A 14,076-nucleotide genomic window follows, 5' to 3' on the forward strand; every position below is an offset into this window, starting at 1 on the left:
TTCGCGATTTCTTTTGTTTTCAAGACACCACGTTTACCATCGGTTATTTACGTCACAATGGTGTTTATGACAGAAGAGGAAGCATCCGTTGTGTATACTGCCCTTTTATTAAAACTTCACACGGGTAAAAGCAGCCGAGCAGTAAATGAGAAGGCACGAAAGAAAAGGTACACTGGTCATATCTGCCTTTAAATGACGTTAAATCAATCATAATTTACGTCACCAAAATTTCCTTTCAGGCATCGGCGCATTGTTATTGCTGGGTTGAAGTGTGGTCTTGTAATAAGATCACTGGAACCGGTGCGTCTTCTGGTGGAACTAATTTCATCATATATTTGACTCGTGTTGGTTGAATGATCAGTTGCACCCGCATGACACGACAACCATGTCTTTGAACCTTCGGTACATTACATTCTCGTTCTCGTCAAAATACAGAAAATCAAGACTAAGTAGTTCGGTGGGTGTACAACATGGCATAGGTACTGAGGCTGTCCTAATCATTGTGCTAACCATCGACTGAATAATGGCATGATTTGTAGCGTTCGTGTGGTGATTAAGAGGGAATGCGCAAGCACCTGAGCACCTGTAAGCCGCGTAGTGTTGTGGCGCAATCAACCAGTCCTGAAATAAAATCGATTGTTTAAAGAAGGTTACATAGTACAGCTTGCCTTAGTATTTTACGAAAATGTTAAAACTAGGAATAAACTGCGATATGGCTATGGCAACGTCAGATTGTTTCAGATAAATTGAACTGTTTTTTGGAACAGCATTATACTTTTCAATACAATCAAACTATTGTAACCATGTCATTGATTATAACAGTTTAGAATACTCAATAGAGCACATGAAAAATAAAATAAAAATGCCGTACCTCCCAGCCAATATCTTTAAAACGGACATTGAATATTTTTCTATGGCAAGGTTCGGATTTTTTTCGTCTGGATGGCGTTTTTTTCTTCTTGGAACGATCTAAAAAATTTTTTAATTAATAAGAATGAGTTTAATACAGCAATGTAGTTTTGCTCTAATGGGCCAGACTTGTAAACCAGCAGTTTTCTAACTGGTAGTAAATATTTAATATACAATTCCGTTGGTTGTCTATTCGGTCACTATTGCAGTAAGAAAGGGTCTCGTACTTTTTTTCTTTCGTCTTCTCGCCTTTCTTCTCCACATCGTTCTCTCTCTCTCCGGTGCATCGTCATTTCCGGGAACAGTGTTGCTTGTAATGTCCGAACGCGTCCCCCTGTCGTACACAACTTCCGAAGCAGCAGAACCTGGGGCTCTCCAGGTTTGATTGTTTGTGTCGTTTGTGTGCGTATTTTCTGAATCCCCCGGAGCTGATTCTGTTAAACAGTTACAAAGATCACCCCTCAAATTGTGTTTTACTACTTATCTTGTAAAATAACTCTTGTACGATTTTAACTATACAAAAGTCAAGGTAGATTTGACGGCTTTTAAATCTCATTTTTTATTATTTATCCACTCAATTATCTTTGGAAATTGTATAAAAAAAGTATTTTTTGTTTTATCTTCGATCACATTTCTAACCATCTTCCCAGTCATCCTCCTCTTCGTCTTCTTCCGCCTCTTCTGCATCCGGAGGACTTCTCCTGAACCTCCTGGTTATTTGTTCACGCTGAGAGTCTTCTCCCTGTGCGAAGAAGGCGACGAGAAAAGCTTGTTTTGCAGCCTCTCCCTTCCTGCCCACAACTCCAACTTTCTGCGGCTTCAAGTAAGAACCTGAATTACGGAGTCGGATTAACGTCTGACCGAAAACGAACCGCAAGATGTTTGCCTGTGTCGCCTTTTACACTAAAAAGCTTATCTTTGGCCCAGTAACATGGGCGTTCCTTGACGTACATTTAAAGGAACATGTTATTTGAATTTACGACATGGCACCAGCAGGGCGATTAGCGTCAATTAACCTTACCGTCTAGGGTTTCAACGGTGACTTTTAAGCCCACGTTAGTTCCAGTAATGATCCAGTCGCGTACAGCGCTTGTGACGTCATAAACCAACCATCCTTCCTCTGAAGTCCCAACCAATCGGGTGCCAAGCAGATAAACAGTTGGTCTGTGTCATAATTTAAAAGATGTAATCTCTTAATGCGACATGAAAAGGTAACTGAAAAAGATACGAACATATTAGCGATTCTCACCTTCCCCGAGCATCCGGCATTGCTTGGTACACGTTGACTCTCAGTGTTTGGTTGCTTGTTCCATACTCGCTTCTCTCTTTGTAGAGACGGAATTTGGCCGCTGAGAGTCGCTCGTTCTCTCCCACGTGACGCATCTCGAAATAAAAAGATCGGTGACGAATCAAAATTCTCCGCAACTCTCTGGACGAGAACGTCTCATCATCGACACCTAAATGACACAATTGTTGTACATTGCGGTAAGGGCCTTTAGCGAGCAGTGTATAAGAACATCCCGTGCTTCTACTGGAATACTCTGATTGTTTATCTCAGTAATAGTCGCCGAACAAAGCTTCGTTTGTAGTGCGCAATAGACATTCGGCATCGTGACGTCAGTAAATACGCGCGGAATCGGCACGATGAAAGTACGCGCGACTTTGGCTGAACAAACAGCAGTTTGGGTTGAAATAAATCAAAGTCGGGTAAAAACAACACGTCCCTGGCGTTCTGTGGCCTTCACGGGAAACCGACCACATAGTCTGATGCTGGAATCAATTACCGCAATGGGCCATGAGATTTAAATTGGTTCATAAAGCAATTTTGCGACCGACTGTATTTCAAGATGTGTGGCGTTTCAATATCGTCAATATGGCGAGTCGCGACCGCAAATTCTCAACGTTTGACGCATTTTTGTTGCAAATTGAAATTCCTGTGTTTGTTTTTCGGTAATAAAACTGAACAACAATAAGGCAAATGGAAAATTCCGGTCCCACCTTTCGAAATAGCTCTCAGTCAATTTACCATATTTGGTCCAGGCGGAAACGTGACTTCGTTTTTTACATCTGTTCTTGCTTGCTTGCCACGCACCTAGTTACATCGCACATTTTTAAAGGTTGTATATTATACACATTACCCAGAAGTAAAATCGTTTTTTTATGACACTCGCATTTCGAAGATAGTTAATTTGAAACCTCGTCAACAGAAAAAGCAGCGAAAATCATTAAATGAAACAAGTCCTCATCACGTGGAAATTCCGAATCTATTTCGTTTCAAGCACTTCGTTTCCCGTTCGGGCGATTTTTACTTTCAGCACAAATGAACGGAAATGCGGAAACGTTAAATGGGGCGGAAACATCAGAGATAAGATGCGCTCACGGGTTGAATTCCACCGATTGGCGCTGCTTTCAGCATGCCACTCAAGGAGCGGAAAAGCCTCAACAATGGAAACAAAATGGCTGCCCGCGTTTGGTGTCAGGTTCTTTTAAACAAAGCAAAAATTCAGCGACCCTGTCAATTGACCCGCATATATAAAAGCACCGAACCTGATACTTATGGGTTTCTGGCAAGGATTATCTCGAGTACCAGTTTGTTTGCGCGTATATTTAATTACTCGGGTTTAACCGCCGAATATCTTGAAAATGTTGCGAGTTTATACTTCACGATTCAATGGGCACTCATGGAAAATATTTGAGATATATTAATATGCCGATCTTACCTCTCGGTTGCTTTGTGTTCACAAAACTCATGACGAGATCAGAGTCGTCCAACAACCTCTTTTCAACCTGGTTCGTAGCCAAGCTGTTGTACGGCCCTCCTGTCGCATGAAAACTTTGTGGTTGCCGACTCTGGTCCGAATTCTCTTCGAAAATTCCGACTTCGTTAAAAATCCTACCTTCCTCTAAGTATCGGTTTAAAGTGGTCGATACTCCGCCCCTGAAAACCCCATTTGGCATCGTCCTTCGGTTAAGCGAATAGCGATCGAATCCCACGCCACCGCCCAAGTCCGTTGCACCTTCCAACTGGTTTCTCGTGGGATCGATTTCCGCTTGGGTGTGACCTATCGGTCTTTCAGCAACCCCGCCTGACGCCGAGTTGTATAGACCAAGCATGTACAGTGGCGCAGAGGTGCGAACTTGGTAGCTTTGATTGGCGGGTCGAGGACGATGATTGAGTCCCAGCAAAGATAAGATCTGACGTTGATATTCCCGCCTCTCCTTACCTGCAAGTCTTCTGTAAAGGTGTGATTGAGTTGGACCCTCGTGTTCAATGACGTACGCATCCGAAGAAATGACGCTAATAAATAAAATCAAGAGCAAAGTAGAATATATATAAAATTGCGGCGCTGTCGGCAGTTCAAATCTCCGTCGCCTAAGCTTCAGTTTTTTACGGTATATCAGTTCACAGCAATCTCGACTTGAAGTCTTACTTAGATCCATAGTGTCAATATCTGAATGCCGTCGCATGTCCTTACTTGCGATCCGCATGCTCCACTTGTGTCCGATCTTACAGCTGCATACTGACTGGCAATCGTAACCAGTAGGTTCCAGTTCACTGCGCAGGTGCGCTTTATTGCGATGACAAGTCATCACGGAAAAGTAGGTCCCTGTTCACTTTCCCAAGTGAAAACAGACGCTTGTTTACGCCAAACTAATTCCTTCTATGTCGTGTTGAGCTCAATCTTTGAGCATGAGCAGAGATAACGGCTCTCTTCCATCCGAACGAGGTTCACACGGAACGAATGTGTGCCACAGTTATAGCTGCTGATGGATCTCTTGTTCGGTTGAGTTGTTCGAGCAGATAACGCTGTCAGGTGCTGGTGTTCAGATTTTCCAGGTTTTGTTCTTCACCAAACTCTTAACATTCAGTATGTGCTTAGTATTTCAAGTGATTGCAACCTGAAAAACGAACTGTCTTAATTCGCACGTTCAAGTATCAAGCCGCAAAACTTATAATAATATGTATTTATCGTGTTATAGAGGTATCTTCGCATCGTGCGGTTAAAACGCATGATCTCCGCGGGCCTAGTTATTATAAGCTCAGAAAACCGGAACATGGATCAAGCAAGCCACCATTATAGTGCGATATGCGCATAATTGGAATGGGGTTATCTTTCGAAGAAGTCACTTTCTCATAAAAAATCCATTTTGCCGAAACATATCCCGACCACCTAGGCGCCAAGTCACAATAGCGTTTGTGACGCAACAACCGAATCGACACCAAATACTGCGGATCCTGAAATCGGGTCTCGGGGCGCCACCGGCCATGAAGCGACACCGTAATCCTTGAAAAGTGAGCGAGCAACGACGCATTCAAGCAGAATCTACAGAACTCCTGTGAGAGTTGAAGGACCCTCCATCAGCATTGGACAAAGCCACGCACCATCTCGTTACCATTGGCAGTAATACCCATCAGCAGTCTCCTGCGCGGTTAAAGTCCTTTCGTGTCCTCACGGGTTCTAAATATAGCAGAATACTCTTTAATCCTCGCATGTGTAAAACAGTTTCGCTATCTTAGATTACCTAACCCCACGTGAGAAATAATTTATTTCCAGTACATTAGACATTCGCGTGACGTGGACAACCCACGCAGGTCAACTATGTCAGGAAAGTTTTGCCCGATTTCGTGAGTTTCGCGTGTTCGGTCTTTGCACAACATCGTATCCGATAATACTGGTTGTTTGGGAAACCCAACCCACCATGCGATAACAAAGCACTGTATCTGCTCGACGTCACACAACCGTGTCACGAATTCGGCATTCTTTCGCTCGCCAAATTCTAGAAATAACCAAATCAAAGTAAAAGTTGTGTGTTTCATCGTTTACCGCAATGCTCTGCAAGCGCCTGGGTTAAAACTGCCAACGACGTGCGTTATTTGAACCCGGAAAAAATTGAAAACACGACCTCGCGGTTAGTTGTAAATTAATCAGCCTGCCTAAATACTAAGAATGTTGACAGAGGCTCGCCTATATGCTCGCGTTCGAGGATAATTACTTGCCGACAATTCCCCAACCACAGTGAGTGTATAACGAACACTGATCACACAAATTGAACGAGGCCCACGATTTGTACCTACTGCTTGTGCAAACCCATGGCGCCACTCAGATATTTCGCACAAACAAAGCGAGGCGCGTCGCGTCTGGGTCCCCGATCTTCACTGAACCTTCTCAAACCTCTCGAAACGCTCACGATTCAACAAATCTCAGCGAGAAACCACATTTTCAAGATGCAAGTGCGCACCCCCTTAAATACCCCGGTCACGCGACGAATCGAAATCGGGTTACGGTAAATTGAATCCCCTGCCAGCGCCGGTATAAGTGCCGCTGTCACCTCGGAAACGAGCATTACATTCGAGCGAAAACAAACCAGACATCGCCGTTTCGTTTACAGCCGTTTAGCGCTAAATTCCTCGAGCGATGCTATCACTACAATGATCTGGCGTCGGTCTGTTCTATCCGGTCCATCACTTTAGCGGAGTGGCGTCGAAATAACTTAATGACTGCATCGTCGTGATCTCGAGGAAATGATCGTTTCGATACAAAATTTCGGTAAACAGCCCTGCAACAATAATGAGGAGTTCCGTATACGATCAATTTCAAAAAGTTTTAAACGTTACAAAGCATATGTGGACAGCGTATTTTTATAAAAAGCTCCAATACAGGTTTTTTCTGAAAATGTATGAGATTACAGCGCAAACAAAACCCGTGTCCTGCAACCACACTCACGTTGGACAAGCTTCAGTAAAATGAGTTACGTTGTTGCCCCGGTGGCGCCGAACTGTACACAAATTACCTGATATCTCCCACAAGCCGTTTCCGTAACCACCAGACTTGAAAGCGGGGCACCGAATTCATCGACGGTAAGAAAATCTCTTAATAGCGACGACTTCGTCGCTGACGTCACCGCATTAAATCGGATTAGATCAACGTCGATCAAGCGCTCACTTCCTTCAGGTAACTGAAAGACTCCACGTGAGTGTACGTGGTTATACAAAGGTAGAAACGACGATTACTGAGTACACAGGTCTCCCATCGCGATAATGAACTTTAAACAGTCTACAATAGCGCGTCGCTTCGAATTGATTTTTTTTAGTTTTTATGGCAAAGTACAAACAGAGCGTTTCCACGAATTTACCGACGTTACCCGCCATTTATTTATCTGCGTTTTCCTGAAAAAAAACGTACAAACCCTCGGCAAGGAATATCGAAAAAAACGTCGGAAGAAAATCGGTTTTGCGGTGAGCCGTGCTTGGCCATCATCAATTAGTCTGTAACAGGATTTATTACTTGAACTTTGCCGGGAAGACTCAAGTGAAGTCTAGACCGACCCTGCCACTAATGGAACTTTTTCTGCCGTACTTGCTATTAGACTTAGAGGTTCCGCATAATATACCACTAATGGCCGGCAGCTTTGGTGCTGTATACAAAAATGGCCGCAAATCAGAGCAAACCGCTGGATCCATTCCATAAACTCGCTTTCGCCTGCCTTAACACTAAGCCGCGTACAGATCAAATGCACGTACGCCAGACCACCTGCAGTTCAACTCGAGTATACGTAGTAGGTAGTACTAAAACACATCTAACCTACTACGCTTTCGGGTGATCAATAAATTTATCTCTGACGCAAAAGCCGTTACCGCCCATTACCAGCTCGTTGGCGAATTAGTGTACGGAGATAACGATTTGAGAGAAAAGCGCCGCTATTCTTCGAGGCCGAACACGATGGCTGTAACTAAAACTACCACACAAAAGAAGCTGCAATAAACTAAGTCTACAGCAGCGAAGAAATGATCGCGACAAAAACGACTGAAATTCCATCTAGTCAAAGAAGACCCTCCGCTGTTAGAAGTAATGTTATATTCGGCAGTGGGTGACGTCGCCTTCTTTGCGTTGGAACGCAGCAGAGCGGAACGGAGCTGACAACAAGGTGAGCGACATGGCGCCATGGCGGCTTGACTGACGTTGCGATTTTTCGATCGGAAATATTCTCTTTTTTTCTACTTTTATCAGAAACTCTTAGCGTTTAGTTTCTCCGGGTCTCAGGTGGACCGCAACGTTTTCCCTGCGCCGTAAGACGTTGGTCCGCCTCTAATTCAAAACAGAATTAGTGTCTATCAGGCGGCGTCTTTAAAACTTAATACATAAAGATATACTTTTTTGTCGCAAATACCTGAAACCCTCAACCAATACTTCACACAACATTGCCATTATGCGCAGCGGAAACACATGATTGGGAAATAACAAACTGGCTGAATTCCAGAACATTTCATCTCCATTTCCGCGGTCACGGGTTGTCTGTACGCAGCAATAATTAGTTTACATTGTGACGTAGACAATGCAGCCTCGTTGGAAATAGATGACTATTGTTTTTGCTTCGACTCATGAGCATTGTTGTGTTTCTGAGACGGAAATAACAACAATGAAAATGGACTTAAAAAGTTTAAGAAGTCTTAGTTTAATTTCTTTGTTTATTATCGTGTAAGGAAAACAAACAATAAGTAGCGCCGAAAATAAATTGATAAATTCGTTAATACGGAACTTTTGTCGGTCTATTTCGCTTTTTATGAGAAACTTCTTTATAAGACAGCCTAAGTAACTAAACGAATTTGCATAAGAAACTTCAAACATTGTTTGTTCTTTATGCACAGTTGGGGCATTTTTAACAAAACCTTTTACGTTGAAAAAATAATCTATCATTTCACTGCTAAAATTCGAATTAACTTTTTATACAAGAATTCTTGTTTTTTTGTAGAGCGTTCTGTACCTGTCTTTGTCATTTAGAAGTTTAATTAAAACTTAAAAACGAAATATTTTCATTGTATATGGTACTGTGGGGTAAGATGGGTACCGCCAGCACTTTAAAGTCACATTTTGTGGTTTCAACAATAAACAACGCTTTTTTAAAGTCGCGGACTACGGTTATAAATTTCTGTAAATATTTTTTGTTTACCAACAAGTGGGACAAGAAAAAAAGAAAATATGTACCATCTTACCCCACCATACTATAATATAAAGAATTAATAATTGCATATCAAGTTTTTTAAACAGTTTTGAACTTGTTGATATTTTCGCCCTCTGATCGAATAGCAGCTCGTAGCTCAGTTGGACGAATACCCAACTTGAAGTCGTCCTTCAAATATAAGTCCAACTCATCAAAAAAATCACATTGGTTTGAAACGTAGTCGGTCAACACTGAAAGTTGAGATGTGCTGATTTGGAGCGCGCTGTAGTGGCCTTCAGTTTCGAACAGGGTTGGCCAGTATTCTGTGCTCTGTAGAAGTAATGCCACAATATTTTCAGTAACATGACGACGAAAGTGAATGTTGAAATTTTTAAATGTTTAGGAACGCAAAGTATAGGCTATTTAGTACTGTGGGGTAAGACGAGACACCTTTGGGCACATTATGCCAAATACTCCGATCGTGTTTTAACAAATAACCACGCTTTGTGGGAGTCGTGAGGGTACGGTTTTGTAATTCTTCGAATGTTCTTTGTTTTCTACCAAGCCTCTAAAGCCTGTTTATACTCGCGTGGTGGGCAATATGAGTTACATAAACGTCACAAATAAGAATAAAAAGGAATTACCGTGATAGGGGAATCCCTACTCATTTGGTTCGGGTTCCCGGATTTAGCAAAGTTGCTCCAGTACTTAATGATGTTGTTCGCAAGTACTTGTTCCTCATCGGTAAAGGATAAATCAGTTAGTTTGTCCACGTCAAATAAGTAAGGCAGTTCAGCAGAATGGCACACGAGGTCGTAGCACTTGGTGTAGTTTTCCCAGAACTCCTGTTAAGTTAAATTAGTAACATATAATGTGTATAAAGAAGTTTTCTCTTTTTAATTTATGTTGCTCAGTATTAAAGAATATAAAGCGTAGCTTTGTAAAAATGTATGAGTTGGTTTAAAAGCCTAGACATGTTTATAGTAATTTGAACTATATACTCTATCTATCCTTATTTTAAAGCTGCAATTCTATATTTTTGGTTTGTTTAGTTGTAGCTAAAAACTACACAGGTACTGCTGTGTACGCGGACTCGGACTCGGACTCAGGCTTCGTTCTTACCGGAAAAGACCAAGTCTGATTGAACATGTACCACCACACGTTATTGGAAGAAGCATCTGCATTCATTACTCGGCGGCTCGGGCATGTAAAAAGATAGTCCGTCACTAAATCGTCCATCGGGTTTCTGTTGTCACATTCTGAGTTTCTCAATTTTCCACACTATATATATGGTAATAAATATCGTTTACAAGCAGCGTTATCAGCCTTGCTTTATAGAACCGACGCATATACGTTCGATATAAATACATGCTGGGTTGAATTAAAATTTTATTTTTATTGGTATATAAGGGTCAATTGGGCGCAATGTTTGATTTGCATATATTTCAGTCTAGGAACCGTCCGTTGTATAGTGTTTTAAATCTACATACATATAAAATGTATAATCGATTTATTTTATAATTGATCACTTTGATGCACTCACCTCGGGAGGATAGTGTTCTTCCACGTCTGTATAATTATCTCCAAACATTAATTTCATGAGTAGATCGTACGTTTTTAACGTTTCAGATTTTTCAGGGAATATTTGAAGAATAAAAAACATCCCTTCGTCTTTTGCGAATCCCATTATCATCGGTTTGTCGTGGTTATTGCCCTGGTTTAAACGTTACAGTTAGCGTTTGCTGTAATTTTTATTTGTTTGATTCTTACTGAAACATATTGACATCGATTTAAAAAAAATGCTAAAATCTATATGCAAGATTTTTGGTACCCGCATGCAAGATCATGTGTATATATATACACACGCGTGGTAAATACCTTTAAAAATGTGTAGTAAGGATGTTCATTCAACAAATCTTCGTCCAACACGGGAGCCCACGGTTCAAAGACTTGAGTTAAAGAGTTTGGGTTTATCTGATTCACAATACTGAAGTTTCTGAGTGCGGCCAATGTCTCTTCCATCGTTTTACTTTTCATGCATGCTAATGCGTCGACAGCAGTAGTTGCCTCGTCTCTGTTTAAATAATTATATTATGTATCAGGCTGACGACAAGACTTTAACAAGACATTTGGCACCTGCAGCCCATGTGTTTGGCGAATTTATCAGCAATATCTTGAGCTTCTGTTTTGTTTTTGTACGTGATTCCAAACGGGTTGCTTTCCAGTATTGCTCCGTGGAATAGAGGTTCGCTATAATTGTTCACCATGTGTACAGCAATACTCTGTGCGCCTGCACTTTGGCCGAACAGTGTAACCTAGAATTGTTACATTATTTACTAGGGTTTAGGGGAGACATCAGGACACCTTTAGCACAATATTCTAATATCCTGAACAATTACCAACGTTCAATGGGAGTCGTGAGAATACGGTTTTATAGTTCCTTGAGTGTTCTTGGTTTATTATCAAATGGGACGAAAAAATAGAAATGAACAGGTTCTATCTTCCCCCACCCTACTTTCTTACTTGTGTTTTCTACAAACCAAGTTGTTGCGAGCTTATATACTGTTTGTACAAAGCGGCTTACCGACTTCTTATTTCCACCAAAACTCTGTATATTTTCTTGCACCCATTCCAATGCTTTGATTTGATCCCATATACCGAAGTTTCCTAACACTGCGTCCGTATCTCCGGTGTCTTGATAGAAGAACCCGAAAGGCCCCACTCTTAAAACAAAACCAGCAATTGACAAAGGTGACAGTTACTGAACAAATTGCTTAAACAAAAGTTACTGACAATTTGTTTGATGGTTACTGAAAATTTGTTTGATGGTTACTGAACAAATTGTTTGAACAAAACGTTACTGAAATTGTTTTTGATGATTACTAAACGAATTGTTTGATCAAAAAGTTACTGATTTTTTTAAAGTTACTGAACAAATGGTTTGATCAAAAAAGAAGTGCACTCACCGGTAGTTAGGGACGACAACAACCACGTCTCCCTTTTCCGCAATAAACCTCGCATCATATAGTAGAACACCGTTTGCACCAGCTGTAAACGCTCCGCCGTAAAAGAAGACCATAACTGATAGGTTTGCGATTTCGATGTTGTCTATCATTTCAAAATATTCACCATCTGTCGTATTTGTAACTTTAGTGAGTCGACTTGGTAGGTAGACCGCTAAGTGGAGACAGTCTTCGTCAATCTGTAATAAAAATCATTTTAAAGTTTCGGCATTTTTTGACAGTGCGCCGGCCGTTGGTGTATCAAAATATATTTTGTGATTTCAAGTAAAAAAAATTAAAAGAAGATCTTTTACATTCAAAAGTCGTGGAATAAGCACCTGAAAATACAACTAGGCAATCCTGCATTAATGCTTACCTGGTCAGGGCATACGTATTGCGGCGATGGCAGTTCACAGAGTTGCGGGCAGCCTGCTCTTGCGTGTGTAGCGTCGTAGTAATCCCCCTCTGCGTATGGCAGGGCTGTTGGCTTTTCAGGCTTTGTCCACCTGTTATCACCCACTGGTGCCCTGCTGAACGGGACACCATGGAATAATGCTGTACCTTGCTCTGTCTTTTTCCCTCTCAATTTACCCGCAGTTGCTGCATTATAAAAATGTTTTCATTATCTTCCCTCATTTTCATATACAAAGCGCCACATGATAACTTATAACTCACAAATTAAAGTAAAACGAATAACGCGTATGTGTCCTTGGGAAAAACGCTTAACGGTAATTTCTCCAACCCAGTGACCACTAATGGGTTATCCAAATTATCAGCCACATATGAAAAAAAGTGAAAAAAATATAAAAAAAAAACGAATAAGGTAAACCGCTTCCAAAATGTCCTCTTACTTTGTACATAAACAAAATCTCCTGCCAACGATGATGCGGTAGTTGTTGTCACCCCTGTAGTCTGGGTTGTCGTCACTTCCGTTGTAGGTACTGTCGTCACTTCCGTTGTAGGGACTGTCGTCGTTTCCCCCGGTGACGTTGTCGTCGTACCAGTTGATGGTGCTGTTGTCGTTTCCGCTGGTGTCGTTGGTGTCGTTGTCGTCGTTGCCGCTGGTGCCGTTGTCGTCGCACCAGTTGATGGTACTGTCGTCGTTTCCGCTGGTGGCGTTGTCGTCGTTCCCGCTGGTGTAGTTGTCGTCGTTTTCGCTGGTGTCGTTGTCGTCGTTTCCGTTGCTGTCGTTGTCGTCGTTGCCGCTGGTGTCGTTGTCGTCGCACCAGTTGATGGTACTGTCGTCGTTCCCGCTGGTGGCGTTGTCGTCGTTCCCGCTGGTGTAGTTGTCGTCGTTTTCGCTGGTGTCGTTGTCGTCGTTTCCATTGGTGTCGTAGTCGTCGTTTCCGCTGGTGTCGTTGTCGTCGTTTCCGCTGGCGGCGCTGTCGTCACTTCCACTGGTAGCGTTGTCGTCATTTCCGTAGGAGGAAGAGTAGTAGTAGGTTCTACAGGTGGCAATGTTGCTTCGTTTGGAAGAGTTGTCGTTTTTTCGGTTGCTGTCGTAACCGGTGGCTCAGAAGATGATTCTGATGTCATCATAATAGATAATATGGTAGCAATGACGCCACCACAAAAAAGAATTGCCAAAGTATATCCAAAAATACTTTTAAACTTCATTTTACTGCAATAGCTCTAACTCCTGATGCTAGTTGATCATTAATGAACAGTCAGGTTATTATCGGTGCTGCAAATCGCCCGACCTAAGAAAACAGTTCTGAAATGCGTAACTAAAAAATCTACGTTTTACGAGGTTAATTTTTGTTAATTTTTTTTTAGGAAAACTATAGTAAGGGTATTTTATGTTTTCACTGATAACCCATACCTTTGGATAAACCAAAAAAAGCAAGATAAGTTTTTTTTTGGAAAATGAAAATTTATGCTGTAATATAGTAGGGTGGGGGAAGATGGGACACCTTTTTATTCTGTTTTCTCGTAACATTTGGTAGTAAACGAAGAAAATTCAAAGAATTATAAAACCGTATCCTCTTGACTCCCATAGACCGTTGTTAGTTGATTAAAATACGATCAAGATATTTGGATATTCTGTGCTAAAGGTGTCCCATCTTCCCCCATCCTACTATACTTTCATCCTAACAAAAAGCTTTTGCAAAGTTCTTTTAAAATATTAATAACCACTTTCCTGATTTCGTAACACATATTAATCATTCGCCTTAAACGCAAGCAGTTTCTGAACTCCGAGCAATTGAACGCCCCTTCATTATGT

General features: G+C 41.6%; 2 protein-coding genes across 3 annotated transcripts; both read right to left on the minus strand.

Annotated features, from left to right (window-relative positions):
• Positions 1-88: 88 nt before the first annotated feature.
• On the minus strand, positions 89-7,054 carry bmp5/7-like (transforming growth factor beta superfamily signaling ligand). Of its 2 annotated transcripts, XM_026839611.1 has the most exons (8): positions 6,703-7,054; positions 3,630-4,809; positions 2,159-2,366; positions 1,931-2,073; positions 1,549-1,740; positions 1,137-1,343; positions 872-969; positions 89-621 (listed from the first exon to the last, which is right to left on the minus strand). In XM_026839611.1, the coding sequence occupies exons 2-8, from the start codon at positions 4,498-4,500 to the stop codon at positions 358-360; spliced, it is 1,983 nt and encodes a 660-aa protein (XP_026695412.1). In that variant the 5' UTR covers positions 4,501-4,809; positions 6,703-7,054; the 3' UTR covers positions 89-357.
• A 1,305-nt stretch (positions 7,055-8,359) lies between these two features.
• LOC101242882 (crystal protein-like) lies at positions 8,360-13,598 on the minus strand. Its single transcript, XM_004225687.4, has 10 exons — positions 12,704-13,598; positions 12,229-12,452; positions 11,817-12,052; positions 11,435-11,573; positions 10,987-11,165; positions 10,729-10,924; positions 10,394-10,564; positions 9,973-10,131; positions 9,495-9,695; positions 8,360-9,180 (listed from the first exon to the last, which is right to left on the minus strand). Exons 1-10 carry the CDS (start codon positions 13,467-13,469, stop codon positions 8,950-8,952), a joined length of 2,502 nt encoding a protein of 833 aa, XP_004225735.3. The 5' UTR covers positions 13,470-13,598; the 3' UTR covers positions 8,360-8,949.
• Positions 13,599-14,076: the final 478 nt, after the last annotated feature.

The sequence above is a fragment of the Ciona intestinalis genome, chromosome 2 (genome assembly GCF_000224145.3).
Source record: "Ciona intestinalis chromosome 2, KH, whole genome shotgun sequence".
NCBI lineage: Eukaryota > Metazoa > Chordata > Ascidiacea > Phlebobranchia > Cionidae > Ciona > Ciona intestinalis.

Bases quoted from the DNA above. Each gene is read 5' to 3' on its own strand.
- bmp5/7-like (XM_026839611.1), bottom strand. From the start codon at position 4,500: ATGACTTGTCATCGCAATAAAGCGCACCTGCGCAGTGAACTGGAACCT. The intron at 2,367-3,629 runs GTAAGATCGGCA...TGTGTCATTTAG, and splicing joins GAACACAAAGCAACCGAGAG to GTGTCGATGATGAGACGTTC. The intron at 2,074-2,158 runs GTGAGAATCGCT...ATTATGACACAG, and splicing joins ATGCCGGATGCTCGGGGAAG to ACCAACTGTTTATCTGCTTG.
- LOC101242882 (XM_004225687.4), bottom strand. From the start codon at position 13,469: ATGAAGTTTAAAAGTATTTTTGGATATACTTTGGCAATTCTTTTTTGT. The intron at 12,453-12,703 runs GTAAGAGGACAT...TTTATAATGCAG, and splicing joins AGATTTTGTTTATGTACAAA to CAACTGCGGGTAAATTGAGA. The intron at 11,166-11,434 runs GTAAGCCGCTTT...TAACAATTCTAG, and splicing joins TTGGTGGAAATAAGAAGTCG to GTTACACTGTTCGGCCAAAG.